The sequence below is a fragment of the Choristoneura fumiferana genome, chromosome 24 (assembly GCF_025370935.1).
Source record: "Choristoneura fumiferana chromosome 24, NRCan_CFum_1, whole genome shotgun sequence".
In the NCBI taxonomy this organism is placed as follows: domain Eukaryota; kingdom Metazoa; phylum Arthropoda; class Insecta; order Lepidoptera; family Tortricidae; genus Choristoneura; species Choristoneura fumiferana.
In genome coordinates, this window is record NC_133495.1 from 2,686,508 (window position 1) to 2,700,959 (window position 14,452).

General features: G+C 40.2%; 1 protein-coding gene across 4 annotated transcripts in view; it reads right to left on the reverse strand.

Moving 5' to 3' along the window:
- Positions 1 to 3,314: 3,314 nt before the first annotated feature.
- Positions 3,315 to 14,452, reverse strand: part of LOC141441823 (DGAT1/2-independent enzyme synthesizing storage lipids) — a 35,486-nt gene continuing 24,348 nt past the window's right edge. For 2 of the 4 annotated variants that reach the window (XM_074106708.1, XM_074106709.1), the window contains exons 2-7: positions 9,510 to 9,648; positions 8,454 to 8,548; positions 7,301 to 7,465; positions 6,500 to 6,693; positions 5,255 to 5,458; positions 3,317 to 3,836 (exon numbers count right to left, since the gene is read on the reverse strand). In XM_074106708.1, the coding sequence (XP_073962809.1) occupies positions 3,633 to 3,836; positions 5,255 to 5,458; positions 6,500 to 6,693; positions 7,301 to 7,465; positions 8,454 to 8,548; positions 9,510 to 9,601 (954 nt within the window). In that variant the 5' untranslated portion in view covers positions 9,602 to 9,648 and the 3' untranslated portion in view covers positions 3,317 to 3,632. Of the gene's footprint in view, positions 3,837 to 5,254; positions 5,459 to 6,499; positions 6,694 to 7,300; positions 7,466 to 8,453; positions 8,549 to 9,509; positions 9,649 to 14,452 lie in introns of all 4 variants that reach the window. The other 2 variants (XM_074106705.1, XM_074106706.1) reach the window with 2 other exon arrangements.

Genomic DNA, 14,452 nt, shown 5'->3' on the forward strand with positions numbered 1-14,452 from the left:
TGGAGGGTTGCAACCAAGGTAGCCTGCATGTTACGACACTGTTTACGAGCAAGTGTGATGAAAAATAGTAAGAGCAGCGCTAACTGCGCGCGTCGCGTGCGACGGATGTTACCTGCACCCGCGCCCGCGCAGTGCACCCGTGCCAGCTAGCGAAGGCCCTAAAGCGGCAATGAGTGCTATCGCGAATGAATTCGCCGCTAGAGGCGCTAGTGTAGCGTGAGGTCTCCGAAATGTCAAATCTCATAGTTTTTGGATGAGCTACGCGGGTTTATAATAATGAATATTTTGGCTAATTATGGCAATTATGCATTACGGGGCAATGAATGTCTGTGTTTTGAGACAGTTTTGTCTTTCGGAAACTTTTGTCCTCCCTTTTTTTCCGAACAAAACGGGACTAAGCAACACTGTGTTTGCTGGATATTTTTATGGTACGGTTTTAAAGTGTTTTAAATATGATTTTAATCTAAACTTTGTTTTAACGCCCGTAATAACAGACTGAAAGCCACACTTAAAAACCTCACGCAGCAGTGCACCATCTAGTGAGACAAAAAACGATAGCCCTCATTACACTAAGTCGGTCGCCGCATGCAGGAGCAATACAGAAGTGTTAAGAACACGGTAGTATAAGACGACGTTCGTTGGCATACTAAGTAGTTAGAAACAAGTTCGGCGACCGCGTTAAGTGAACGACTCGGTGTAATCGCCGCTATAGACAATAAAACCTCTTGTTTTTTTAGCGTATGACCAGTTAAAACCGGTTAACAACCCCTAAATACATAAATGTAAAATGTCTAGAAAATGTTATCAAAACATTTTTGAAATGCTTTACCTCTATCACACTGATATCCATTTGTACCTAGGTCATCTTAATATAAAATTAATATTCTAATTTAGTAAAAGGAGTGTACATACGAGATTATTAAATATATTTTTGTAGGCAGTCTAAACAAATGGAAAGTAAAAATATATAGATCATCAACTATTTACCTATAGAATAGACAAAAACGCATATTCGTTTTAATTAGTTTACATACATAAGTTCCATATTTGTATTACATGAAATATTACACTATGTAATGAATACATTACTGCTTAGCTGAAAACTGAGCGTCGGACGATCTCCCACAAGCTGGACTGATGAATTTATAATTTGTTTTCAATTATTTATCGAATCTAGGTATACTTTGAAGAGGTCCATGTCTATGAACCAATTAGGGCGTGAGAGGTTTTTTTTTCATGAAAATATACATCAGTAGGTACATCACACAGACCTAATAAAAAAGGGAAATCGTTGATTGCAGCTTTCTTGGAGGCTTATATCCCAGCAGTGTATTTAATTAAACTGCAGACTACATACACTACACTTAGCTTTGAATACCTTATTGCGCAAAACCTCATGTTAAATATTCGTATAATAATAAATGCATAATTTAATTTTGATACCCAGAATTCCATACATATTTCAATTTCTCAGTCATATCAATTTGTATTTGATAATATTATAACTAATCATACATTTTGTAATGCAAAGCTCATATCAGGCATATATACTCTAGTGCTGCAAACGTGGAAGTTAAATTAGCCCTTACATTCCTCACGAACGTAAATAGCAAATGAATGCTGATATCGCTAATAACAAGTCCAACACTTTCATTGGAGTCTAATGACTGGACGAGTACGGAGTACATTAGTACCAGGGTCAATCAAGTTTTTAAGTGTAGTTGCCATGGTAAAGTCCACTCCACTAAAAACTAGGAGTTGTGACAGTTTTAAGGCTATTCCTTCGTGGCTCATCTAAGCAGTGGATCACTGATGTCTCCTGGGTTACAGGACAGGATAACAACACTAAAATGTTGATTGACCCACCAGCAATTTAAGTTAGAACAATGTACCATCAGCCAAATAAGTGGTCTATCAATTTTTAAACAAGTTCCTATCAAATGTATATGTCGCTAAAGTCGAACTTTCAAGTTGACAGACACGTCTATTGGCATTATTGTTTTATGACATGCAAACGATTATGAACTTTAAGGTGGTAGACCACGTATTTGGCTGATGGTACCAGCGCAGCATTTTAGAAGCGAAGACATTATAGTCAGTTATAAGGCAGTGCATTTGCGCAAGTAAAACCAACACCCATTGGTCAAAGGTTTGTCGGGGTTCCTAGGAACTCGCGCGTGGATTGTTTGTAGAAATGGCTATGTACAGTCAGAAACAAAGATTATGAATACCACCAAAGCGCAAAAAAATGTATACACGACCTTAATGTTCAGGCAATAAAGTTGACTGTACAGAGCTTTAATCAATCTTCGTTAAAACCTCTCCTAAAAATATCTAACGATTTTGACATAATGACACAGTCACATAAAATTGTATAATATATCTACACATAATATACACTAATTGGGGCTAAAGCACACATATTTTTATACAAAACGTAACTACTTACATTTTTTGTTGTTGTTAGAAAACTGGACACCATCTAAATACATACATTAGGCATTCAACCAGGCGTTACATGCGAATCAAATTAAAACCAATTGCCTTAGTAATTCTTGACCACCGACACATGGTTTTCCTTCAAAGCCCAACAAACCACTGGCCTATTAGTGATGGAAACAGAAAGTTGAGTTTGTATGATAATATTTATGCGTCGCACAAACACAGCAATCTAGAGCATGAGTTTACGAGTGGCAAGGTAGTTTAAAGTAAAACATTCCATCTACAAACAACTCCCAAGTATATTTTACAACCAACAAATAAACCATGCTCAACCTTTTAGCCGCCACGATCGGCCAGAGCCGACAAAAAAAATATCTGAAAATCGTTCCACACGCGTCACGAAATCCCGACATGGCCACTATGGCACTTTTTTCAGCTGACGTGTTTTACCGACCGTGGCGGTCAAAGGTTAAAATGTTGTTGTCATGTAATTTCGCTAAAACATGTGTGCTTTATTTTACTTATAAATCGGTTACGTATCAGAAATCATAAAATAGGAAACCAAAGTTATTGTGTCTCAGACATAGTTTGATTTAAGTACCTCTAGCCTAGACCTTTAAGTTGAATCAAGATTTTGTGTAGGAAAAGTGGCATATGGAGTAGAGCACCATTTATCATTTATCAATCAAGTCATTAATGATGCTTTAACACAAATAATTTATTGAATCAGGCGTTACTTTGCGGAGGTCCATATCAATGAACTAAAAGAATTTCCTTGCTCACCCGCGACCTTACGATAGCTAAGCTTATGCAAAATATGCGTGTTCATGCAGTTCCTCCACCTCCACACTGTATGCGTGTTCTTACAGTGTGGAGGTGGAGGAACTGCATGAACACGCATATTTTGCATAAGCTTAGCTATCGTAAGGTCGCGGGTGAGCAAGGAAATTCTTTTAGTTCATGCTTTAACACATTTAGGGATTGTTTTACCACTCGCTGATAAATTTCATGTTACTGATAAATGTGATATCGTCTCTGTTTATGCGGAGAAAACAAATAGAGACGACGTTACTAAGATAAAGTTCCACCGTATTCCAAAAAACAAATCGGTCGGTTGCATAGAAAGCCACTTTTTATAAAATCGATACGTAACCATATAAAAATATAACCAGACCTACATATCACTTATCTTACGACACTTTCACTCTATCGGCTCCGCTAGAACTAGTGTCACTCGTGTCCTTCACCGCACCGTTTTGGCACTTGCCATTGGCTGCGATGGGTTTCTCAGGCCTCTTCTTTGGCAGATCGACGATCCTCTCCGTGAGAGCGCGTAGTATGTTGCCAGGGACCGTCTGGTGCTCTTCTACTAAATCTTCTATCGCTCTTGCCACCTGTGACAGCAGAATAATTTTTTTCACGACACTGCTCGCAAATGTGCCCAGTACACAAAACTGCCTATATATGTACATTTAACAGCTGACTCATTTATGGCTCGCAAAACACGACGACAATATTTTTCCCGGTCGTGCTGAAACGACAATCGGACCAATCAAAAGTAATCGTCTGCTGCATGTGAAATGAACTTGACCAATGAGAATGCGTCATTTATGACTTTTATGAGGTTTTTTTTTCTTAAACGCATAATATGCACAAAATGGTATATTTTTTTTTAAGTATGAAAAAACGCCACAGCATCGCAGCAGATCGGACATGACGAAGGTAACGTTTTTATTTTTTTAATTATGTGGTTGGGTGGCCACTAAGAACGGACTCGTTTAAAAAAAATGTCACAAAAGAAAAACTAAAATCGGCAGGAGCAACGCAGTCTTTGTATTGTTATTGGCTGTTTTTTCCTCGCAGTGGTCCTGAAAAGCACAATGTTTAGTCTCGGCCAAAAGCGCAATAGATGAAATTGTATTATCGACTAAACCCGTTAATCTATTGCTTACTTTCCAGCCTCTACAACAATGTGCTATTGATAAAAAAATACAACGACTTTATTGTATGTACACCACATACATACAGTAAACTGTATAGAAAACAAAGGTACATGAAAATTTTCAAGGTACGCAATAGGCGACTATGTTTTTTACTATGTTACTTATAAAGACATCAAAGTTCAAGTATTGCAGCTGGTAGGACCTTGTGCAAAGTCCGCCCGGATTGCTACCACCATCTTGCTCGCTAATCCTGCTGTGAAGCAGCAGTGCTTGCACTGTTGTGTTTCGGTGTGGAGAGTAAGACAGCCGGTGAAATTACTAGCACTTGAGGTATCCCATCTTAGGCCTCTAGGTTGGCAACGCATCTACAATACCCCTGGGGTTGCAGCTGTTTACGGGCGGTGTTGATCTCTTACCATCAGGAGACCCACTTGCTCGTTTGTCATCCAGTCGAATAAAAAATAAAAAAAAGTAAATCCGACCACTGGAAGTAATTTGACATCTTCAACCCATATTAACAGGGTAAGTATCTTAGAAAAACTTTATGAAAAATATCAAGTCATACCCCTAGTGGCCTAGTGGTTTGACCTATGGCCATTCAAGCAGAGGACCGTGGGTTCAAATCCCGGCTCGCACCTCTGAGTTTTTCGAAATTCATGTAAGAAATAACATTTGAAATTTACCACGAGCTTAACGGTGAAGGAAAACATTGTGAGTAAATCTGCACAAACCTGCGAAGCTATTCAATGGGGTGTGTGAAGTTGCCAAGCCGCACTGGGCCCGCGTGGGAACTACGGCCCAAGCTCTCTTATTTTGAGAGGCCTGGTGCCCAGCAGCAGGGATGGATGATGATGAGTCAGTAGACTAACCTTTTTCTGGAGCTGTTCCGGCGTCAGGCTCGCGTCATAGGGTATAGGTTTCCCGAGGTGCGTGACCAGTTTGACGGGGAACCCTCCGTACACGGGCGCCAGCGGTATGCGCGTGGCAGCGTATATGCGCCTGCATATGCCGCGTAGCCAGCCCACCGTGCGGAACGCTTCCCGCACGTTACGCGTCACCATCGGGACTATAGGCTACGGGATAAAATTATTATTAGCGTTTACTCGCGGCTTCGCACGCGTAAATCATTATAATACAGCAGTTGAATTGACATTCCGGAATTTTATTAAATTCACGTGGGAATACCCTAAAATTACATCCTGGTTTTCATTGAAGTTAAATTAAAACACCTATGCCAAATTTCATGACTCTAAACCCAGCGGTTGTTATTTCTAGATTTTATCCCTATCCCGTGGGAATATCGGGATAAAATGTAGTCCAATGTGTTATTCCAGACGTCTACCTACCTACATACCAAATTTCATGACTCCAAGCCTAGCGCCTGTTATTTAGAGATTTTATCCCCCTATCCCGTGGGAATATCGGGATAAAAGTATCCTATGTTCTAATCCAGGTTATAACCTTACTGTTTGCCAAATTTCATCCAAATCCGTTCAGCCGTTTCAGCGTGAAGAAGTAACAAACATACTCACTCACTCACAAACTTTCACATTTATAATATTAGTAGGAAAGTAGGATAGGACTAGCTGTGTCTGCGAATTGGTTTATCACTATCTCGCGGGGATTGTACGTACAATTTGAAGGATACAAACTCTCCTATGTCCTTTCCCGGGAATCAAACTATCTGTATACTGAATTTCGAAATCGGTTCAGCGGCTTAATTCACGTTCAGGTCCAGGTTCACGTCTAAACGTGAGAGGTAACCAATAACCAAACAAACAGACTTAAAAGATACGCAACCCTAAAGGACCGACCAGCACCGCCTCGCCTCGAGCGGTTAGTATTCTTCATATGGATTTGTATGGGCATGCGCTCACTACATTAACTCCGTAGCGTCACTGGATCTCCTCACTCGCGAGTTTACCACGCGCGGACGGCGAGTGGACCACTCAGTAGATCACCAGAAATTCGTGGACCGCGCGAGGTCCACTCGTTGTCAACGCGCCGTCCGCGCGTGGACCACCTGTCGACAACGAGTGGACGCCGAAAGTCGAGGCGGTGCTCGTCGGGTGCCGGGTGACTCTAATGAGCTGTAACCTTAAAAAACCACTTACCACTTTAGCCTCAATGGCGACGCGTGCGAACCCTAGCCGGTTCTTCCAGTGCAGCTGATAGCGATGGTCGCCGAACTGCGCCTCGTATACTCCGCCCGGCGAGATGGCCAGCGGACTGCCGTTGCGCAGGACGGCAGTGCACTCGCCGACTGTACCCGGGATCACGTGGAGGCCTTCTAGAAGCGTCTTCCATCCTGTATAGGTCAAAAGATTTAGCTTTACAATACGATGACTCTTTATTGTACACCACAAATAATAAGCAATACAGAAAACAGGTACACAGAGAGAATACAATATAATAATGATACGATAATGCTGCCGTATAAATAAAAAATGAATAAATGTCATCATAGAACAACTAACACCAATTGACCTAATCCCAGAACTAAGGAGAGCTTGTAGTATGGGTACCCTTACTAGGCAACATCATCATCATCATCATCCCAGCCTATATACGTCCCACTGCTGGGCACAGGCCTCCTCTCAGAACAAGAGGGCTTGGGCCATAGTTCCCACACATAGTAGTTAGTTGTAGTTGATGATGATGTTAAGGTAATTTCTTTCAATTGCAGCTACAGCATCTACTGCTTCTACTTAACAGGGTTATTTTTCCCCATCTACACCACGCATCGGTGGAATGTAGGAACTTCTAGTTAACGCAGTCAAGTCGTCTCTCAAAGCTAAGGAACACATCGTTCGTTGACAGAAAGGTCCGAAAACACTGATGACGTCAGAGTTGATGAAAACAAAATTTGCTTATGGCTCTTACGGATAATCAGGTGTCTTCAAGACATTACTGACCTGGTATCTTGAACATAAACCGGTCAGCGACGGTGTGTATTTGCAACCGTTTGAACAGCAACATCCGTGCGATGAAGTAGTACATGTCGATTGGTAACGCGCCGTGGTAGTAGATCACAAGGAACGGCCCCTGAGGGATGTTCTCCATGCCCTGGATTTCGTACCCTGAAAGGAGAGTTTGTCATCACAATTATGAAATTACGAGTAAGCTTACCTTTATATTGGCAGTGTGCGATTCAAGAATATCTTATTGTATTTTTTTTAATGTAATATTCTTTGCACTATAAGGTAACGACGAGCAGCAGCTGTGAGCTGTGAGCAACAGAGTGAGATGAGCATTCAAGCGATTTTTTATTATATTTTAAAGGTCAAAAAGAAGCAATTGTCTCTTCACTGCAAAACCCTGCATATTTTTCTTCTCAAATCTTATAATATTAAAACTTACAATATTTGTATATTTATATTTATTTATTTCGGGGATCTTGGAATCGGTTCTAACGATTTTGAATTAACTTGCCGTGGAGGCTTTCTATTTCTGGGGAAATGCGTGTTTTCGAGCTTTAACGATTCTTTTCTTAGTTTAAACTCCACGCGCAATAAGATCGGTAATTTCGATAACTCTGTCATCAGCGGACTAATGATGGCCTTGCAAACTGGAGTTTTTTTTAATATTTCTCTTTGAGTTTACGTTTCACTTTTAAAGCTTCCTACAAAAAAGTACGATTTAACAAATAAAGAACTCCGAGCAAAGCTTTATCGCCCAGGTATGTACTTCTAAATTGATGTATCGGTTTTACTGTAAAGAGGCAAACGAGAAGAGAGTTAGTACATCCTACTTAAGGGATCAAGATAAAATCTGAAAATCATATATACAGCTATGATTAAATTTGGCACAGTTATTTTTAATGCAACGTAGCGTGCCTTTTATGCATAGTTTTTGGGACTTCCCACAAGAATATACTAAAATCTCTAAATTTTAATTCAACTGCTGGATTTAAATGTTGTCACGCGGCGGGTAAACACTTGTTATGTAATAAAATAGGATACTTTTTATCGGGATATTGACAGATTTGCTGCAGGATAGACGTATACATAGATAAAGTCAAGGGTAACAGCAACAACTACTAAAAGGGGTCATAATGTTATTAATTACCATGCCACAGCCACCCGTGAGCATCCCACAAAGCACAGACGGCCAGTCTCGCCGCCTGTCGCCAGTCATTTTGGACTCCATCCACCACTCGCAACCTGCAAATAAAAACTACATTTATTACATGCCATCATCATTACACACACAAAAATACCATCGTTTCGTAATCAAGATCCAAAGTAAATTTTTTTACAGTCAATAATTTCCTCAACGTTGTTTTTCATGCATTCGATGTAACTAATCGGGCCAAATTGTACTTATACTGTTACGGAATGTCCAGTTACACGTTCCCGACTTTTAATCTTAATGAAGTCTCCTATGCCTAGCAGACAAATATTTTCAACCGGCAGTAGTCAAAGGTCACAATTTGGCACCAATTATTTTTATCACGTGAAAATAGCAGGTTATAAAGACAGATAGGCATGCGTCTGACATATGATCATCGGCAGATAATAGAGTGTTTTTGACATTTTGTTTGGTCCGGATTTATATTTAATTATAATTAGACGTTCACCTTTCACTGGCTGGCTGCGTGGATAAAATTAAAGCTGGTTATCAGGGAATTGGTAGAAAAAAAATATCACGGCATGTGCTTGTTAAATAGCACGGCTTGTGCTTGTTTCATTCATGGCATCTAATAGGCATCTAGCGCTGCGTGAGGCAGGTCTCTGCTCTGTTGAATCCTGCGGGCGCCAAGCCGTGCACACCACCGTGTATTTAATTATGAGTGAAAATCAAGAAAGTTTAAAACAATCAAAAATTGTTAAATTCACCAACGCGAAGCGCCTTACGCGTTAAAACGGAATCATTCAACGTCCTGCATCCAGCTTGTATATCCTCCTGGGACCTGACTTTTGTAACAGATTTTTTTTACAGCTTTGTTATTTTGGATATTATTTCAAAATTCTTAAGATTATTTTTTTAATGAACAATTGTATTTTATGAAGTACATTCGGCTGTTATTCTTAGTGTTAATTGGTCCTTTATAAAGTATGCGAGGGCCCACGAAGATAGATTCCGCCTACAGCTGACGCAATGGCAAGCAGCAATGACACTCACCTGTAAAGCCGATAGAGATGGAAGATGACCGCGCTGGTGTATATGAGCAGGAATATTACTGCCGGCAGCAGGAAGGTCACGATCACAGGCATCAGGAACCATGTCAGCCATAGACTGTACTCGTTGTCCACGTACTCCACTGGAAAAGAAGAATTTTCTGTTTAGTTACTTATCAACGTCACTACGTCCTCAAACTGGATGACGCAGGTTTGGCAGGCTTCTCGCTAGAAGGACTGACAAAATGGCAACCGATAGATGCAGGTGGCAAGTTTTTTTTTTTGGGTTGAGTCGCCTTAAGGGCCAAAGAGATAGAGAGAGATATATATTTATTATTATTACACATATTCGATACACAGGGTAAAAAATACATTGAGAACACACACTAGACAAAGACACTAGGACCACTATTTTATATGAGGTACGAAGAATTGCGAAACTGAAGTGGCAGTGGGCGGGGGGTACATTATTGCTCGCAGGAATGATGGCCGATGTGGTCAGAAGTTTCTCGAATGGCGTCCGCGGACCGGGAGCTGTCGGTAGGCCTCCAACAAGATGGAGCGACGACCTGGTTAAGATCGCGGTGGATGCGGAAAGCACAAGACCAGCCTGAGTGGACAGCCTTGGGGCGGCCTATGTCCAGCAGTGGACGTCTTTCGGCTGACATGATGATGATGTGTTTTATATGTAGATGGCGGCGTGCAGCCGGGAAAAATCCATTATGAAAGACTGGGAAGGGGGGGGCCCAGACAGTGCCGGAATTTTACCGGCTAAAAAACCCGGCTGCGACTCCCCAACTTCTTGGAGCTGCAGGAGGCAACTTGTCGTTCATTATGGCGTTTTAATGGGGGTGCGTTTGTTTAACAGTAGACGTCTTACATACAGCTGATGATGAAAACTCTAAACATGACATAGGTAGGGCAAAAGCGCCGGCCATAGTCGTCGAATGGAGTAGAGTAAGCTTAAGAACCTAACTTAGGTTGTCTTTTGGCTATCTTTGATCGACGGTTTTTATCCTCACTTAAAGCAGCACGATTCTGTAAAAACGCAATCGTTATTTACTTTCAGCGCACCTTGCGACCTAATCTTGGCACCCTTGCATGCAACATCGCACCGCTTGCCATCAGGCGCCTAGAACGACCGCTCCACTCGTTCTACCCCAGTACCGGCTTTAGGGAAGTCATGACAGCTGTGACAGTAACCCTGGACGTCGTTAAATATTGTTGAGATATATCGAACAACTTGGTTACGTACACTTAGCGCCACATCAAATAAAGAAACTGCTATATTCTACACGCTATCCAATTCATAAGTAGGTACAACTACCTCTCTTCCGTCGGAGTTCGGACGTGTCCCCAGGCGTAACATCTGCCTGGAGAGAGATCTGTCTATTATGGCTTTCCCGTACACGAATTACTAAATGATTATTTTTTTATACACAAATAGACCAGCCTGATGGTAATTATAGATGTGGACTAAAATGGATTGAGGCATGAGAAAATTTATCAAGACAGAAAATAACCTCTCCAGAGTTAAAGAACTATGCATTAAAGTACGAACTCTCACGTGCGCCCAGACGACAAACGATAGCAGACGGTGTCAAAGGTTATCCTCACGTATTACGAAACTATTATCACAGGGTACAAGGTGTGCACGCACAGTCCACTTATCACTAATTTATTTAATGAATAAATGCTTAGACAGCGTATATAATCAATATAAGAGGCCCGGTTAACTTTTTTTTAATTTAGTACACAAAGATACTATTCGGTACGTCATTTCATTACCAATGCAGTTTCGGTTGGCCGTTTTTATTTTAATAAGCAGTATACATCTCATCCCTCTGATTTTGATGTCGGTTTTTGAGAGGCGCGCTGCTTGGATCTCCCTAACGGAAACCACATCAAGAAAAGCAAAAATATAGCCCAAAACCGTGGCTAACTGATACTGTCCGATATATGATTGATTAGCCTTCGCAATGAAGCGCATAATAAATATCGCAAAATCAATAAAGAAATTGATAAACTTAATTACTTATTAGAGTTAAAACACTTGGTTAATTCTGGTACGTATAACGAACAAAAGGCATACTTTGAACCAAATATGTATAAAGAGTAGGTAATTTAAAAAATTCCAGTTGTTTGGAAAAGTTTAAAACGACTATCTGATGTGCCTCGTCACTTTAATAACCCGTCCATCATTAATTCTCATTTTCTAAAGGTACCCGTTAATAATTCTGTTGAGACTAATACTTTAATTTATTTGGAAAATAATCATGTTTTTTTTTCCACATTTCAACTAGCTCCGGTTAGTGAAAATATAATAGGCTAATAGTAGCTAATAGTTAAGCATTTATTAACTGCGAGATTACGTGTAATCTGGAAGACTGTTGTTGTTCGTCCAATACCAAAAGTGTCTGATCCTGTCGACGTTAAGGATTTGAGAACTATTAGTATTTTACCTTACACTTCTAATATACAAGAGAAGGTAGTTTGTGATCAGGTTTCATTTTATTTAGAATCTCACAATATTTTGCCGAAAGTGCAATCTGGCTTCAGGAAGAAAAGGTGAGGCTCAGGATACTGGTGAGGGTTACTACCTTGGTCTTACTTGATTTTTCACGGGCATTTGACTGTATATACCCCACTTCTTCTGCCCAACATGCACTATTACGGTTTGATAATGCTACCATCCGATGGTTGAGCAGTTATTTTGAAAACCGTTGCCGGTTGGTGAATACTCTAACAAACGATGGTGACACTCTTTCTTCTGATCTTAGCCCTGTCGCAAGAGATGCCTAAGGGATCCATTTTGGGCCCTTCGTTATTTATTTTGTATTGTGCGTATATCATTAAATACATCCACCATTGCAAATTTCATTTATATACCGATGACATTCAAATTAATTTTTCTTTTTGTTCGAATGATACAGCCATGGCCGTTGAAAAGATTAACGAAGATTTACAAAGAATTAGCGATTGGTCTACCTCAAACTGTTAAGTTCCTAATCTTATTAAATCCAAATATTTAATAGTTGGAAATAATCAGCAAATTAATCATTTCTTAGTTTATGACCCGAAAATCACAATCGATGATGTGGAAGTAGGGCGCGTGTAGACAAAGCTCGGAATATTGGCCTATTGATTGACTCTAGACTTTGTTTTAAAAAGCATGCATTTGAAACTGCACGCAACTCTTTCTATCGGTTTAGAGTTCTTTACAATGCTCGGGGCTTTCTTATTATAATGTGGACACTAGAGTAAGGTTATGGTGAAACTATCATTCTTTTCAAACAAAATTATTGTTTTACAGTATACTGGCCGTGTCTGCTAGAACGATCTCGTAGACTTCTTCAGCGGGTACAGAATGCTTGCGCCAGGTTTTGCTTCAAGATCCCACCGCGCCCTCATGTGACTCCATTCTTTAACAGCGCAGGTATAAGCTATCAGCAAGATACGATACTTGCTATCATGTTTGCTGTTCGATACAATTAAGTGGCATGGCAGCCTCCTAACTACCTCTACAAAAAACTTATTTGGTCCTCTTCTTGCCGCGTAATCCGAGCATTAGTGATAGCGTGCCCAAACATAAGACTGGCGCCTTTAGAGGGAGCTTCAGATACCAATGCACAAACTGAGGATATTTGAACAATATTGCTCTACCGATCCGTAACATTAGATCAAAATCGAACTTTTGTAATAAACTGAAATCTCTCTTGATGATCCGAACATTACTGTCTAAACTGTTTCTTCATTTAATTTTACTTCATCTCATTAATTTTGTTTTATATTGTAATTTTATTTTATTTTAATAACATAACGATGTGTTTTGTACTTTGAAATTTTGATGTACCTATTTTTTAATACTAAATCTTTTCTTCACATAGGTATCACCCATTTATATATTAACACATTTTATTTGAACACTACACGCACGCACGTTTAAGGGTTTTTTTCCGCAATGGCATATAGCATAAAGCACCACAAGTAGGTTCCACAGTTGCCGGCATTCTAACTCGGCACAGGTACTGGCAGAATACCAGCGCTGCGGCTTACTTGCCGGGCCATTATGCTTGTATTACAATGTGATATCTCTAAATCTGTTTTGTAACTTTTTGTTTTCCATATGAATGGTAACATGTTATTCTTTCTACGTTTATTATTTTGTTTTTATTAAGAACGTATAGAGCCATGTTTTTTCGGTTGTAGCTGACGCGGTTTGCAAAATAGTAAGAGCATCGCTAACTGCGCGCGTCGTTGGCGACGTATTTAAAAAAGTCCATCACTAAGTCAGTTTTTATTTATTTATTTACATCAGTCAATTAAATTAGCCCACATACAACCACTGCTGAGTGCCTCTTGCATTTTCACGCCACTTTTCGAGTCTTGTGCCAGTCTCATACACAGCTTACCAGCCGACAATGTATGTTATGATATAACAGTGTTTTTCACTCTGTAATTAAATATTTTATTATGAAAATAAAACATATTTTGAAGAAGCATATTTTGTCAAATGAACTTTTCTCTGAACTCCAAAATTACCGAGATATGAGGCTCAAAAGTTAGTCTGCTACCAAGGGGCTGGGGACTTGGAAAAAAAAACAGTAAAAAAAACTGTCCTAAACACCTACAGTCATGCAAACTGAGACTTTAGGCCTCCCCCATATTTTCCCGTGTTGCCAATACTCGCCACGTTTGATAAGCGGGTTGGCGAGCGCAGTATATGATGTGGGGTTGCTTGGAAAGCGCTGCTGCCCATCTTCTGATATTATCCCTCAGTCGATTCCTACGGTACCCACGGGGGTGGTGGACGTTGTATGTTGTACTCAGCCTCTACTGTACTTACTTTTTAATTTCCTTATTACGTATCGATCACGTTCGAGTTAAAATCTCAATTTGTATGGAAACACGAACATCGCAAACGTCCCGCTAGAGGCGCTGTTCGTG